Source organism: Aptenodytes patagonicus, chromosome 10, assembly GCF_965638725.1.
Source record: "Aptenodytes patagonicus chromosome 10, bAptPat1.pri.cur, whole genome shotgun sequence".
Taxonomy (NCBI): Eukaryota; Metazoa; Chordata; class Aves; order Sphenisciformes; family Spheniscidae; genus Aptenodytes; species Aptenodytes patagonicus.
This window is the reverse complement of record NC_134958.1, coordinates 8,278,491-8,293,047: the sequence shown is the minus strand read 5'-3', so window position 1 is coordinate 8,293,047 and position 14,557 is coordinate 8,278,491. Positions and strand designations below refer to the sequence as shown.

At 47.1% G+C, this 14,557-nt stretch overlaps 1 protein-coding gene and 1 long non-coding RNA gene across 2 annotated transcripts in view; both read right to left on the bottom strand.

Moving 5' to 3' along the window:
- Window positions 1-2,759, bottom strand: part of ST8SIA2 (ST8 alpha-N-acetyl-neuraminide alpha-2,8-sialyltransferase 2) — a 35,113-nt gene extending 32,354 nt beyond the window's left edge. Inside the window, exon 1 of the mRNA XM_076347968.1 lies at window positions 2,620-2,759. Within this exon, the coding sequence (XP_076204083.1) occupies window positions 2,620-2,717 (98 nt within the window). The 5' untranslated portion in view covers window positions 2,718-2,759. The remainder of the gene's footprint in view (window positions 1-2,619) is intronic.
- Window positions 2,760-6,266: 3,507 nt separating this feature from the next.
- LOC143165245 (uncharacterized) overlaps window positions 6,267-14,557 on the bottom strand; it is a 43,319-nt gene continuing 35,028 nt past the window's right edge. Inside the window, exons 4-6 of the long non-coding RNA XR_012996224.1 lie at window positions 8,413-8,706; window positions 7,533-7,643; window positions 6,267-7,358 (exon numbers count right to left, since the gene is read on the bottom strand). This is a non-coding gene — a long non-coding RNA (uncharacterized LOC143165245). The remainder of the gene's footprint in view (window positions 7,359-7,532; window positions 7,644-8,412; window positions 8,707-14,557) is intronic.

Here is a 14,557-nt window from a genome sequence, read left to right as displayed (position 1 = left end):
AGCCCCCCTCAGTGCCGTGAGCCTGCCAGGGGACACTTGGCTGGCTCTTTGCTTTCCTTAATGTTTGGGCTGCGCTGACCAAAGCAAAGGTGCTCTATGGGGGTGTGGAAGAGGATGCTGAGCCACACGATCCATCAGCCAAATATTCCTGACCTGGGGAAGAGCTGCACAAATATCCAGGACCTCCCAAACCTCTCATGGAGGGGAGCTGTTCCCTCCTGGACACACAGAGAGCTCCTGGAAAACTTTGGAAGGGTCTCCACACTGTTGTGCACTTTTGCTGTCACACAGTCCCCCTTCCCTACAGGACCTGTTTGCAAAAGATGCTGCTATGATGTGGCCCTCAAAGTTGAAAGCCCTTTATCATCCCCTGAACTGCTGCAGATCAGGCACTCAGCTTTTCCACATCTCCCCAGCAATATACTTCAGCCAGGTCAGAGCATCGTGTTGACCATCCCTGGTACCACGGCAGCACATGGGGATGAAGTGCTCTTTGCGCCAGGCTCCTGTGCTAAGAGCTTAGGGTGTAAGATGAACAGTGTTCGACCCCTTGCTGAGTTTGGGATGAAGGAGCTCATCAAACCCAAACCACTTTGGAGATGCAATGGGGAAAAGAAGTGGGTGGGAGAGGGCAAAGCAAGAGAAAGGGTCAGTTTGCCTTACTTCATGATTACTTCTTAATATAGCAGGGTCCCACCTTTGCTCTGTGCATCCCTGTATCAGAAGCACAGCTGATGTGGGAACTTAGCTATGAAAAAACAGTCTGGGACTAACGCATGTCAGAGGGCATCGGATTGCAGGACCCATCCTTCGCTCCCTGGGGTGTAGGGTGCTCCTCTCTTTTGCTAGTTATCTTGTGCACTGTTATTTCTGAAATGCTGTATGAAACAAGCTGCTTGCTGTTTCTACAGAACTCGTCTGACCCTGTTGCCGTCTGCCGCTGCACTGCTTGGCAGTACTTCCTTGGAGGAACTACAGCAACAAACTCAGATGCCAGGGCTTGGAGATAAGCAGCCAGCAAACATCCAATTTCCATACAATGTACAGAAAAGAGTGGAGGGAAAAAAAAAACCCAAACACTGGGAATCCCTAATGAACCAGGGTGAGAAACAGGACAAGCAAGTAAAAAAACACAATAGATTTTCAATAAGGGCACAGCAAGTTCTAGCGACAGATCTAGCAGATAGACGAGGAGAGAGAAGAAAGAACAGAAGCCGGAAAAGAAGATGGGAGGAAAACAAGGGGATCGGAGCAGCCTGTCCGATGGGGGGGATGCTTCAGTAGCTTTTCATTTCCTTTATTATTATATAGATATGCCAGCTCATTGCAGAGCAACAATTCATCTAGCCTGGTAACCTACAGTCTGGTGCTGGATGTTTCTGGCCAAGGCTACTGACCTTTAAGCACTTCTTGCCTGTGGCACCCAATATAACATAACAATGAAACAATGACAAACATCACTGCGTTTCATTTACAGTTTCAGCCCCAAGTGCCAGGTATTTGTTTTGATGTAACACAGTAGGCAATGCCACCTGGTCCTAAACAGAAAGACCTTGTGCCATTTGGGCACTATGAGTGCACCCCACATTACTGAATTATTTGATTTGTCTTTCCACACTGCTATAGTGAGTTCCTCAAGTTAATGGAAACCCTCCTCTCTGCATTTGTTTCTTTCATCCTCCAAGTTTCCAAGCAGCCCTCAGAGATGGGGTTTATGGGGTGGGCAGGGTGTTGCTCCTCTCCTCAGACTTAGGGGCTGCTTTAGCCCCTGCCATGCAGGGCACCTGCAGGTAAGCACCCACTCTGGAGGTGACCGGGAAGGGGTGATCACGAAGCCCATGGCACAGCCCGTGGGGACAGATGAGTGGGTTGAGCTCTCCCACCCTGCTCCATCACCCCCACCCAGCTGGTCCTTGCTCAATCTCTCCCACCCTGCAGATCCATCACCCCTGAGGGCTGGAGCCCTCTCCACTGTGCCCATCCAGTCCAGCACTGGCACCCAAGCCCTCTGGGCTGCAACTTGCCCCACCATTCCCGGCCAGCAAACTGCCTGCACCAATATCGCGCTTAGGGACCTGCTCCATCAGTCCATCAACACCTCAGCACTGCCCGCGCCCAAACCCCTCTCTCCAGACCAGTATCTGCTCCAACATCTCTAATCAGACTGGTACCCGCTCCAGCATCCCTCCCCAGACCTGTACCTGCTTCAGCATCCCCACCCGGACCGGCACCTTAGTGTCTCTAACGGGACCGGTACCTGTTCCAGCATCCCTACCCGGACCGGCACCTCAGCGTCTCTAACGGGAGCGGTACCAGCTCCCGCACCCCTGCCCGGACCGGCATAGCTGCCCCCCGGCCCCGTGCCCCGGCGCACCCCGTCCTGCCCGGCAGCGGGGCGGTCCCGCCCGGGGCTGCCGCCGGCTCCGCGGCGCTGCGCGGGAGCGGAGCGAGCTCCCTTCCCACTTCGGCGCGGCAAGAAACCGGGAGAGCCGGAGACAAAGAAACTGTCCGGGCCCCCCCCGCCGCCGCCGCCGCCGCCGCCGCCTCCTCCTCCGCCTCCAGCACCCCTACCCTCCGCGCCCCTCCGCGCCCCTCCGCACCGGGGAAGGGGGTATTTACCCGCTCTCCTCCTCGATCTCGGAGATATCGGCGAAGATGAGGAAACCGACAAGCAGCGTGAGCAACGCCAGCGTCCAGCCCCGGCACGGCAGCGGCATGGCTCCCGGGCTGGGCTGGGCTGGGCCGGGCCGGGCCGGGCCGCTCCGCGCCGCTCCGCGGGGTGCGGAGCGCGGCGCCGCGTCCCGGCTCGGCGCCGCCGCCGCCGCCGCCCGGCGGGGCCGCTCCGCCCCTCGGCGCCCGCGGAGCGCCCGTCCCGCCCCGCCCGGCGCGGGGAGGGGGCGGACGGGGCGGGCTCTGCCCCCGCCGCCCCCCGCCGCTAAAGTTTGCGGCGCGTCCCCGCGGCCGGAGGCGTCCCGGGAGCGGCGGGCAGCGGCTGCCCCTCGTCCCGGGGCGGGCGGGTGGCGGGGGAGCCGCCGCCTCCCCGCCCTCGGAGGTGCCCTCTGCGAGCGGGCTTCGCTTTTCGTTGCCGCTTCCCCTGCGCGGCCGTGGCACGTCCCCTCCCTTGCGGGCACCGGCGCGGCGTTGACAGGGCCGGTCCTGGCTGGGGAGGAGTACGCGCGGGCGGGCGGGCGGTTTCTCCCCGAAAGGACAAAAGCTGTAATAAAATAAGACAAAGGTAACTACTGTTTGCGATGGCGGTGGCTGGACCTTTTCCTCTCTTGCAAGATGCGTGCAATAAAGCAGATCTTTCGGGATGAAAAGCACTTTGTAAACAAAGACGATGAATAACTAATCACACCTATCTCTATTACTATTAATACCCGTTTTGGTAACAATAATTCTTTACATTACCATAAATACTGACCGTCATAACCACACCAGTCCTGCCATGACTCTAATCTCGCTGGAGTTGGAACAGGCAGAATTCGTTAAGCAGAAACCACGCGAGGGGCTCCGCTTCTGAGGCACTTGGATGGGTCTCTGCCACACTCCAGCCCCTGCCAGCAGCCTCCTGCAGGCTAGAGGCATGCCCTTAGATTTTGTGGTGGGGAGAAAAGGCTGCAGTTTCTATCCGGAAAGGGATATGAAAGTTGGGAAGAAGGAAAAAGGGACTGGCTGGACCAAAGAACGGCCAAAAAAAAAGACCAAGAGGTCCTTTCCCTACCTCCCTGTTACCTGTTAGTCCAGCGCCAGCCCTGGAAAGGAGAGGCTGGCTGTACCGGGGGTTAGGCAAGGCTGGCCTGGCAGAGTGTCTCCAAATCCAAGAGTAATTGTTTCGGACCAGAAAGTTGCTGAAAATCAGAAAATCTGGTGATATATGCACCGTCAAGCTGGAGAGGGACACAGTGGATTTATAATGCAGCAGATAGAAGAAGCACAGATGTGTTGAGAGAGAGAGATACTAATTGCTTACATATTTAAAACAGCATCTTTAGTCTGAATGGGAGGCACCATTAAGCAAAACAGAGCTATTAACTGGGGCCACTTGGAAAGCTGCCATTTTCCCTTCTGTGCACGGCTTTTTGCATCAATACAAAAGTACGTTGCTCAGGGCGTGATACGCTGTTAATGTGTGATTTCTACCAAGGACGCGGAGGTGCTTTGCACGGGGGTAAGCGTGTCCATACGTACGGGGATGCATAACAGCGGTATTGCGTACGGGAAGGCATACTCAGCAGAAGACTTTTCTCTTGATCTGGATTAAATGGTGGAAGGAGCCCGTTATGGCCCATGTGCTTTCCTGGGGATTCTGAAGCTCTTGTAGAAAGAGGAGACGAACAAATCACTGTTACATTTATAGGTAAAAAAATACAACATAGGTGAGTCTGGTACAATTACACTGTAGTATATATGGCAAATTTACAGTCCAGTATACAGCTTTTATAATAGAGCATATTCAGGCCCCTGGGGAGAAAGTGATTTTAGATGGTGTAAGTAGCCCCATAATTTACCTTCTGCATAAATCTAAGAAAAGCCTCATTTTCCTTCTGCTTTATTCTTCTTGGACTCCTTTTGCTCACCCTATTCTGGAGTTTCACAGCAGTGTGACTGGCCTGAGGATGAGGAAACAGGCTTCGAGGTGACCTTGCTGGTGCAGAGACTGACATCGGGGTTTCCCGAGATGCAGCGGGGCAGAGCACCAGTCCCCTGTGATTCGGGAACACCACACCGCAGCTGGCTTCCCATCTTACACATCCTCGAGAATACAGATGGAGATATCTGCTCCTGCATCTTTTTCAGCTCCATCCCAGGTGGTGTTTCAGCTTCTTTTGTCTGATCTTTCTCTTTCAGTTGCCAATCACGGTGGCGATGTGCAAGAACAGGAATCTCGGTGGAGGCCGAGCAATAAGTGGGGGCATTGTTCAGTACATGGTGGGAGTTGGTTTGCCTGGTTGAGGACTCTCGCAGGGGCAGGGATGTCCTATCTGCTGAGATGTTTCTTCTGCCGAGGAGCAGCTTGTCTTAACAGACATGCTGGGATTTGACTCTGCTCCTGCGTAAGTCAATGGAAATGCTGCTATTAACTGAAATGGAAAAAAAAACCCCTCCTTGCAGGGTGAGCTGGGAGTTAAGCTTGATGCCCTTCACTGGAGAGCTCCACTGCTAAGGGCTTGCACAAAGAGCTGTGTGAATCCTGTACTTGGTGTCATCTGTTGTTTTATTCCTCTGAAAGATGTAAGTTGGAGAGAAAGGTCATTCTTCAGCTGATCAGGCTTCAAACATGGGGACCAGGACCTTGAAGTACAGCCGGGTTTGAATGAGGAGGCAGCAAGCTATATAGAAGATGCAGGAGCAGTGCAGCTTGCCGAATTACTTTTTAATCAATTAACAAGGCTGTATAACATCACCAAGCATGACTCTCTGATGAAAACCTGGAGATCTTGTTGCACTACTGAGGGCTAAATTCTGCACGATCAGGAGTCTTACCGTAGCGATAGAAAGAAATGAATATAATAGGTACTGACTGCAGGAGAGGACATTTTACTCTGCATTTGCTCTGAGTCCGTCCTTTAGAGCATCCTGGCCAGATTTGGGGGAGGAGGAAATGATGCACCCTAGTTTCATGCATTCCTCTTTATCCTGAAAAACTGCAAACTGCTTTGGAGCAATTGCTATAGTTCCTCAAGCGTTAGTCATTCTGCACATTCAATTTGCTATGAATCCTCACATGATTCAGCTTAACCAGGTGCATAAATGTTGCAGGATTGGGTCCGTAAGCGTCCAGAGCCTCAATTTTATGTCTCATTTGTAAGATGGGTTGCAGGAAGACGAGAGCAAACTGTCACGAATAGACTGTTGTGGTAGAGTAATATGTTCTGAAACAGAATAAAAGGCTATTATATCTTCTAGTTCCTAATAATTTGAGGAAATAATTTTGTATCCAGAACATTTGCAGTAAATACAATGAGGTGTACTGAAAAAAAACTATCTTAGCATAACGGCAAAAGTAACTGCACCAGAACAATATTGCATTTTGCTGCTTTGAAGGGAGAAGAGAAAAGAAATGGCATTTTTACATTTTCTTTTGACCTTTGAGAAATATCAGGAATATGTAATACCCATATTTGCCAACAATAGCTCAGAGGGTTCAGAGAATAAGAGTTAAACACCTAGGGACATTTACAAACAACTGGCAGAGAGGTGATGAATTTAAGATGTGGGTATGAAAGGCACAGATACACAGAGAGTGCAAAAATAATACATATTTAAAATGCTTTTAATCTATGTGAGAAGCATCATTGAGAAAGGTAGTGGCTCTTGAACAAGCAAAGGAGGGATGGAGAAGATGACCCATGAAGTCTTTGCCATGCTATGACGAATGATGAGACCTAGTGCAGCGAGAGGTCTCAGGGGACCTTTCCCCATCAAATTCGTAATGCTGTAAAACGCACATAACCTTTATCATATCTGTCAGCCAAAATGAACAAAGTTTACAGCCCATTTTATACAGCTAAACAGTACTCTGATGTGATGAACGGGCATGACAAATGGGAGCCTGTATTAACCAGGGTCGTGACATTTCATTGCCTCATTATTGACAACGAACCTGCTTCTGGGTGCTTTCTCCAATGAAACCCTTGGTCCATCCTGCAAAAGTCAGGCGACTCCCAAGGGGCATGAAGTGTCTTTTCCTCCTCAGTAAGTTCATTAGCAGGAAGGAAGGATGCTGATTCAGTAGGTTTGATGCCCTCCATCTTCTCCTGAATGCTCTTGCCGGTCTCTGCATGGAGCAAGGGATCAGAGAGTCCAGCATCAGGAGTCCACAGCCTCTTTGCTCATGGATGGAGAAACACTGGTAATAACCAAGCAGCTCAGTCTCCTCACCTGGCTTTATTTACCCTTGGGTAAATGTTTTCCAGCTGGATCCCGAAGTGGCTAGGTCCAGTACTAAAGCGCATTCACCTGCCTCCCGGAAGAGCTGTGAGTCTTACTAAAGGACTCCAAATGCTGGACAAATTAGCGTTTGTTATAGGCAGGGTGATAGGAATATGGTTTGCTTTTAAGAAGCAGACAGCACTGAGATACAACCCTAGCAGAGGCATTTAGGTATGTCCTAATGTCGGTGAATGTGAATTTAGCCACATCAGAGGGGTCCGTAACTTTCTGTGGTCTGTCCCCTGTTGAACTGAGTGAAGAAGCATCCCTGCTCCTCATCTCTTAGGCTGGAAGGGAGAGCCCTTGCTTTCCTTGGAGTAAGAGCCAAAACCCTCCTGATTTTCTCTTCTCAGGGATTTTTGCCATTGGAAGGAGGACTCCATCTTCTTTATACCCAGAGTGGTGTAGCAGCAACAAGAAACCTTCGGTTGTTCAAAAGAAAGGGAGAAGAAAATTAAACTGTATTAATTTCAAGCTCTATTAGGATTTTAAGAAAGTAAAATCAATAGAAAAGGATGAACTCAGTAGGGAACGTGACCTTATTTTCCGAGTGTCTGAAGGGGAAGTGCACACAATAGAGACACAAAAATACTCACATCTATAAAACCAGATCAGTTTCTTTGATGTTGAAGAAGAGAAGTTAAAAAGCTTACATAAACTGGCATCATTTGACTGGCATCATTTGACTGGCATTTAGGAGAAGTGTCCTAAAGAGAAAAAGAACAAAAGCAAAAAAACCCACCCCAAAACCCACCCAAAAATCCCCGGATCCAACCCCATCCATTAGTCCTTTCTATTTCTTTCTCTCCTGCAGTAAATTGCAAAAATGGTGTGATCCATGCAACATTTCATCAAATACAACTTGCCATTGTCAGAGCAAAATGTTTGATATAAAACAAGAATGATCTTTCTTTCTTTTTGGTCAGATAAGCTGGTTTGGATTAATAAAAATGCCACATTCACAATGATATTGATAATTTGCATGTGAAAAGCCTTCCACCTGGTAATGAAAACAATTTTTCAGTTTTGCCACCACTAGTCGCAAGAGATAAGGTCTGCCGTCCTCCCCCTCACAATTAACCACGCACACACAAAAAAGGGAAAAGGTAGAAAAAAGGGAAAAGGTAGAATATGTGTGACAATTGCAAATTGCCTGTTATCTGAACCCGATGCTAAGGTATTGATATTTCCAATTGCGGCTGCACAGCTGGCACGCTTTTACAGCCTGGCTGTGTGTGTGTGCCAAGCCAGGCACCTCCAGGTTGGGAAGGCAGAGCTGAGTACGTGCTTGTATGAAGTATTGATACAATATTAATGGCATTTGGGGGAAAAAAAAAACCCTAAAACAAGTTCCCTCCCCCCCCCCCCCCTTTGTGGTTAGCAAAGCCACTGGGTGGCAGTGCTGTGTGCGCACATGTGTATATATACACACACATAATGGGGGGGGACACCCTGTTTTGGGGGGGTGTCTCAAACCTGGGTATGTTTTCCTCATCCTTGATACGCTGAAGGCCACCGCGGTGCCCAAGGCAGAAGGCAGGGGATGAAAGGGCTGAAAGATGCTTCAGCTTTGAAGAGCGTAGATGATTGCCGCATTTCCATCGACCTGTGCGAAACTCCACAGCCAGAAGGAGTGAGTGCCCGAGGGTCAATCCCAGTGTTGGCACTCCGGGCTGATCCGAGCTGTCCCAGCCTTGCCTGCAGACCTGCACTTGCAGCATTTGTCTTGCCCTGTCATCAGAGGAACAAAGCAGCCCTTTGCTGACAGTCCTGAAACAGAAAAGACACGAGTTACCTGCCTTGTTCCCTGCCTCTACCCTAACTCACACACGTCGCCCTTGTTCTTCCCACCCCATAGAGAAATAATTAACTCAGCAAGGCCGTATTTTCAATGACTCAGAATACGCATATGTGCTCGGTTGCATATGAAGCATGCACATTTCTTGCATACAACCAGCAATGATTTGAATTTGACAACACATCCCCCCAAGGTAATTCCAAACTGATAAGTATTTCTCACTTATAATGGTAGATTGTAAGCGTCTGATAAACAGATATAGGTTTCAGATGCCAAACTGAGACCTCATCGGGTTTTGAATTTTGTCTCTTATCTCAGTTCAAAGCTGCTAAGACGTGGCATTTCTTTTAGGTTTGTTTCTGCAGTACACCTTCATCACGGTACTTCTGTCTGCATTTCATGGCCCTTAAAGCAGAGGTCATATTTGACTCTAGTTTTGGCCTGTTTCAAGTTGGCAGGCTTGATTAATCTTGTCTTATACTTGACAGAAACCCAATTACTCTCCACACCTGTGTCGAGGAGGTAAATCTACCTAGTTTGGATAAACAATCCTACATGCAGGATGAAGAAATAAGCTATGTTATGGGCACCTCGAAGTATGGGAGGGGGTTTCTTGCAAGATTAACTTGAGACTTCAGATTGTTCCTGCCTGTGAGAAGTTGGAGTGAAAAAGAGGGCTGGAGAAGATGACGCAAGAATAGATAAAGAAGGAGGAGGAAATCTTTACGACCCTCTTTTGGGGCCATCCAAATAAAGAAGTCAGAGCTGCTAACCACTCAAAAAATCTATGACCTCAGTGATGAGCACACCTGAGAAAACCTGCAAGAAGGCTGTCTTGTTTTTTCCTGGTGTTCTTATGGTCCTTGGGAAAATTTTGATCTAAATCTTTGCAAAATGTGCAGATTACAACAGGGATTAAAATGACAAAAAGAAAAAAAAAATCGCATGCACACATGGTCCTTTGCAAATGAGAACTTTTCTGCAAGTAAAACATGAGATGCAACAATATGTTCCATTTAGCAAAAATGACAAAATCTTAAGGGGCAAGGTAAAGAATGTAACTTTTTCTTCTCTCCACCTCTTGCTAACAGCTAAAAAACTGCTGTGCAAAAGGTCTTTAATGCAAAACCTCATTTCAGCTCTAGAAAGGCACTTGATTTCTGTCTACAGTGACTGTCGTTTTGCCCCCCATCAATAATAAATGCTTTTTTCTCCTCTTTTATACTAATATTTCTCATCTTTCGTGTCCTTTGTGGTGGGCAGAGCTGCTGAGCGAATTGCTTAGGCTTCAGAATAGAGGGAATTTTGAAAGAGTAAAGAATGGCAGAGGGATTTCCCCCAAAGAGGTCTAGCCAGAAGCTGCAGGGAGAGCATGGCCCCCAGGTTAGCTCCTCCTGTGGGAGCAAGTACAGAACTTCTTTGCCTAGAGCTTGCCTCTTGGTGGCCAACACCAAGGAAAAATCACCTACTTTTGATCCAAAAAGCTCTTAGGGCATTGCAAACACCCCAATCACAGTAGGAGCAGCCGGGACAGGAAATTTTCAATATCATACTCCCCTTCTGGATGCTAAGTTAATATTTTTGAACACATGACCCTCGTTGTGCAGCTCCACGCACTTGAAAACCCACCTCTTTGGAAACCTGATTTGTCAGTTCAGCGAGCACGTTCCTCGGGAAGGAAGACTTTAGTGCAGCTTGTGCCTAAATGTGATTTTTGCTCTGATCTTAGATCATTAGTGTCCTCTGTGGTGAGGAATATGAATGATGGATCTGCATGCCAGATTGCACCTAGCACAGTGAGATACCAGCAGAAGGAGGAGACTGCACATAACACTCCTGACAGGTTTAAGTGGTCTGTACAAATGTAGAAGGAGTAAGGAGAGAGAGAAAAAGAGCCAGGGTTGGGGAGAGAGACCACAGGCATGTAACAGCCTTCCTGACCTAGTGATTTATTTATGGCATTCCTGGAGGGGAAGAAGCCATGCAAAGATCACGAGCCTGCGTGCTGCAGTAAGTGGTATGCCCGCATATATTTAGCAAGCAACAATACAAAGCACAAAATCTACAGACGATGGGGAAATGCTTCCACTCCTTGTGAGATTATTGAATGATTAGTGTCAGGAAATGAGAGAGTTTTATTTGGAGGAACAAGAAAGATTTCCCTTGCTTCTTTCTATAAATAAATTACAAGAAGATTCTTGGTTTTGCTTCATTGAAAGCCAGGGTGTTTCCCTTCCCAGTGCACACCTCACCACGCTTTCCTCCTGGTCTGGCCAGCTCATTCAAGGGCCTCTGCAGGGAATTTTGGATACTGATAGCCATCTCAGGTCTGTAAGAGAAAAGGCTCTGTTTGCAACGAGATGCCTGGGAGATATATTTCACAGTGAGCTGCTGTCTCCAGGGTAGGTGAACAATGAAAGGAGCGTTGCAGAGAATAGGTCTCCGATATAGCACAAAAAAAGGCAGAATCTGTGTCAGCTGAAACCAGTCGCAGTGTTCATTGGGCTGATGAATACTTGCATTGGCTGATGGGAACGTTTATAAAGTACAGTATTGCATGAGGGAACTGCACAAAGATTAACTCTGAACTCACTGAAAGGCCTGATTCTGCGAGGTTCTGAGTCCCTGCAGCTCCTGATGAAGAGTCCATTACTGTGGCCACCATAAACAGATGTCACCAAAGTGGTTCAACTTCTCTTTGGACTGGAGCAAACCCTAGCTTTCACCAGGATGGTGCAGTCACAAGTGGGACCTGCAGCAGCATAGCAGGAGGCTGCACTGTGCTGGGGGAAGAGCAAGGGGGAACACAGGGTATTCGCTAGCAGTCGTCAGACATTTCACATCACCAAATATTAAGCCCTAAATGAGGACACAGTCTCACTTTAGAGCTCTTGACTCTGATGTCTAAATTAGATCTCATCAGAAACAAGATCTTAAACAAAAGCCTGGGCCACCTAATTTTGTTTCTGAATTTAGCTTCTGCTTCAACTTTGGGGATTTCAGAAGGAGGTAACCCTGGTGGCCTGAGGCTCCTGGAGATCTGTGGGGACACAGGGCACCAAGTGTCCCAGCTGCCTCTCCAGCTGTGCAAAGCTGAGGGTGTGATGACCTGAAGAAGGCTCAGAAGCATCAGCGTTGACTTGACTTGAGGAACTGGATTTAATTATTCCAGGAGTGGACTTAATGCTTGGGCTTGCATCCCAATCAAACTTGTCTGTCATTCATAGATTCCTAGTGGAAAAAAATAATCTCCATTTATATATGGGAATAGAATAATCAATCAAGCTTTATCGCTCCTGTTTCCATTCTAGCAGCTTATAACCACATAATAAAAGCACATAATGAAAACATCATAAAAACACACAGTAAAAATACATTCACCATGCAAGCATTGCCATCTTAGCACATCCTGGATAGAAATGCTGAAGCGTTCTTGAGACTTCTGGTATGTACTAGTAACCTCCATAACACCACATCACACCCCCCCTTTCCACTCGAGGAGTGCTATCTATGTAAACAACAACGGTTACGGAAGATCCACGTAAACGTTTGGATTCAGCAAACTAAGAACATGAAAGGTCTCCAGAAGAGTTTTGCCTTCTTGGCTTTATGAAGTTGGTTAGAAAATTCTGCGAGAAAAGCCTCTTCAGCCACTTTTGTTGTATTACAGCCCTTATTGGAAAAGCTGCATGAGATGGGTGTCGTATTAACACTCTTCTTCCCTGTGGTTTAAATTAAAGTTCATCTTCACAGGCACTCCTTTGCTTTACTTTGAAGGACGCAAACAGCTCGCTCTGCCTCCCTGCTCTAGTTTCATTTTCCTGACACTTTTTCATATATCCTTGCTCTGGCAGAGCATGGTTTGCTCTCACTGTAGATGAATCAACACCCTGAACCTGCAATAGCACCTGGACTGGGGGATGATTCTGCACCCTGACAAAAGATACCGGTCCATGCTAACTCTGCTTTACACCCAAACTGTTTTGATTCATATCAGATGACTCTCGCTGTGTTGCATTGAGGTATCAGTGGCGGAGTAGTAGCACTCTCGGACTTCTTTTCCCACCCCATGTAGCAGCAACTCCTTTATCTGGGGAAAGTTGCTTAGGTCAAAGCCTTGTGTAGCTGGCCACTGAACCTGCCCACTTGTCCCTTCACATATTTTCCAAGTTTCTCACACAGTTATTTCAGTGAGCAAATAAAACGGAAATTAATCATCAGTCCCTTCAGCAACTTTATCCTTCACTTCAATAGTGCCAGAATAGCTACCTCTCACTTTAATAAGAGCCTCTTGAATTCTTCTCACTTTCAAAGATTTTGTTTTGGTTTTGAAGCCAATATTACAGTGACACTGTGAACTTAACGGCTCAGCTACAGGTTGATATTTCTATTTTTTTTTAAAGCCACAGATGTTACTAGTAACACCTAAGATGGCTGAACCTGGTTATCTTAGAGATTAAAGGCAATATTGTTCCCAATTTTTTCCAGCTGCTTGTTTTGTGTCTTTGGGAAGCACTTTGTACTCACATGGCTTTGCTTTTTTTCTCCATTACTTCTCTCTCCTTTGTTTGCTTGACACTTTCATGCAGAGAAAGGGGAGAAACATAAACTAGGCAAATGTGATTTGATCACAGAGCTGGTAGGGGGCAAGTACAGTCAATCACACTGCCTTGAACTCTCTTGTGTGAGATCAGCTGGAGTTTGTTTGCACAGAGTCCCCTGAAATTATGTAGCACAAAGATGCTGATCCAAAGCCCACGATCAAGGGATGCCTTTGCACAGACTCTGAATTGGGCATAGTATGTAAATATTCCCTCATATAATTTGCAGATGTGGGAAAAGCTGGAGGCTGGTTTACCAAAACCTGTAGATTGATTCAGCCGCAGAACAGAAATTCCTGTCCCCTGTCCTTCGGTTCCTCTCATGAAACATAAAACCACCGTCAGAGGCATTTTTTTCCAAGTTCTCAGCCTCTTCAGAGACACACTAAATTAACCTGAACTCCCTTGGTTTCCCTTAATCTTACAAAAATGCAAGATGCAAAACAAACTCCTTGTCAGCAAACGCGCTACAGAGGAAGGCAACAAAGCTACCCCCCTTACACTGGCTCTGAATTTGGTCCCTGGGATTTTAACTGTTCCTTTATCTACTGAAAAGGAATGTTAAAAAGTTTAATTGGCATGTAATGAGATAACTATAACAAGTTAATTAGTTCTCAATTAAATTGCGTTTACCATACGTTCTGAATGTGTTGTTAGCAATTAACGACACCTAATGAACTTGCAATAGCGACTGAGTTTACAATGATAAGGAAAATAATAATAATAATGCTCACACGTGGTTTCATAGTGCATTAGAAGCGACAAATGATTTAATAAGTATGTGGTTAAATCACTGTATCTCATGCAGCCGCTGGAAGGGAAACAACCAGGAAACCTATTCTGGCACATCTAACAGCGTCTGGGAGGAAACAATTGGCTTTCAGGATAGGTCTTGTTGGGAAAAAGAATTCCCCGAGAACTGTAGGAGAATTGCAAAGGAGAAGGGAAAGGAAAGCTGCAGGATAAGGTCAATTATTCAGTTTAGACTTAAGAAAGCATGGCAAAGAAAGATCATAAAACCCAATTGGAATAAGGTGGAAACCCTGGTGGATGAGGGAAAAGGGTTAAGTTCTTTTCCAAGATCGCTTAAGCAGGTGAGTATATGGAGAGCAATTTGTCTCTGTGCTGTGAGTTAACCTCCCCTTAATGCTTTGCACCATTAGAGTGCCACACTGAATAGGCATTAGAAGGAAAAAGCCCTACAAACTAATTTACATTTTAA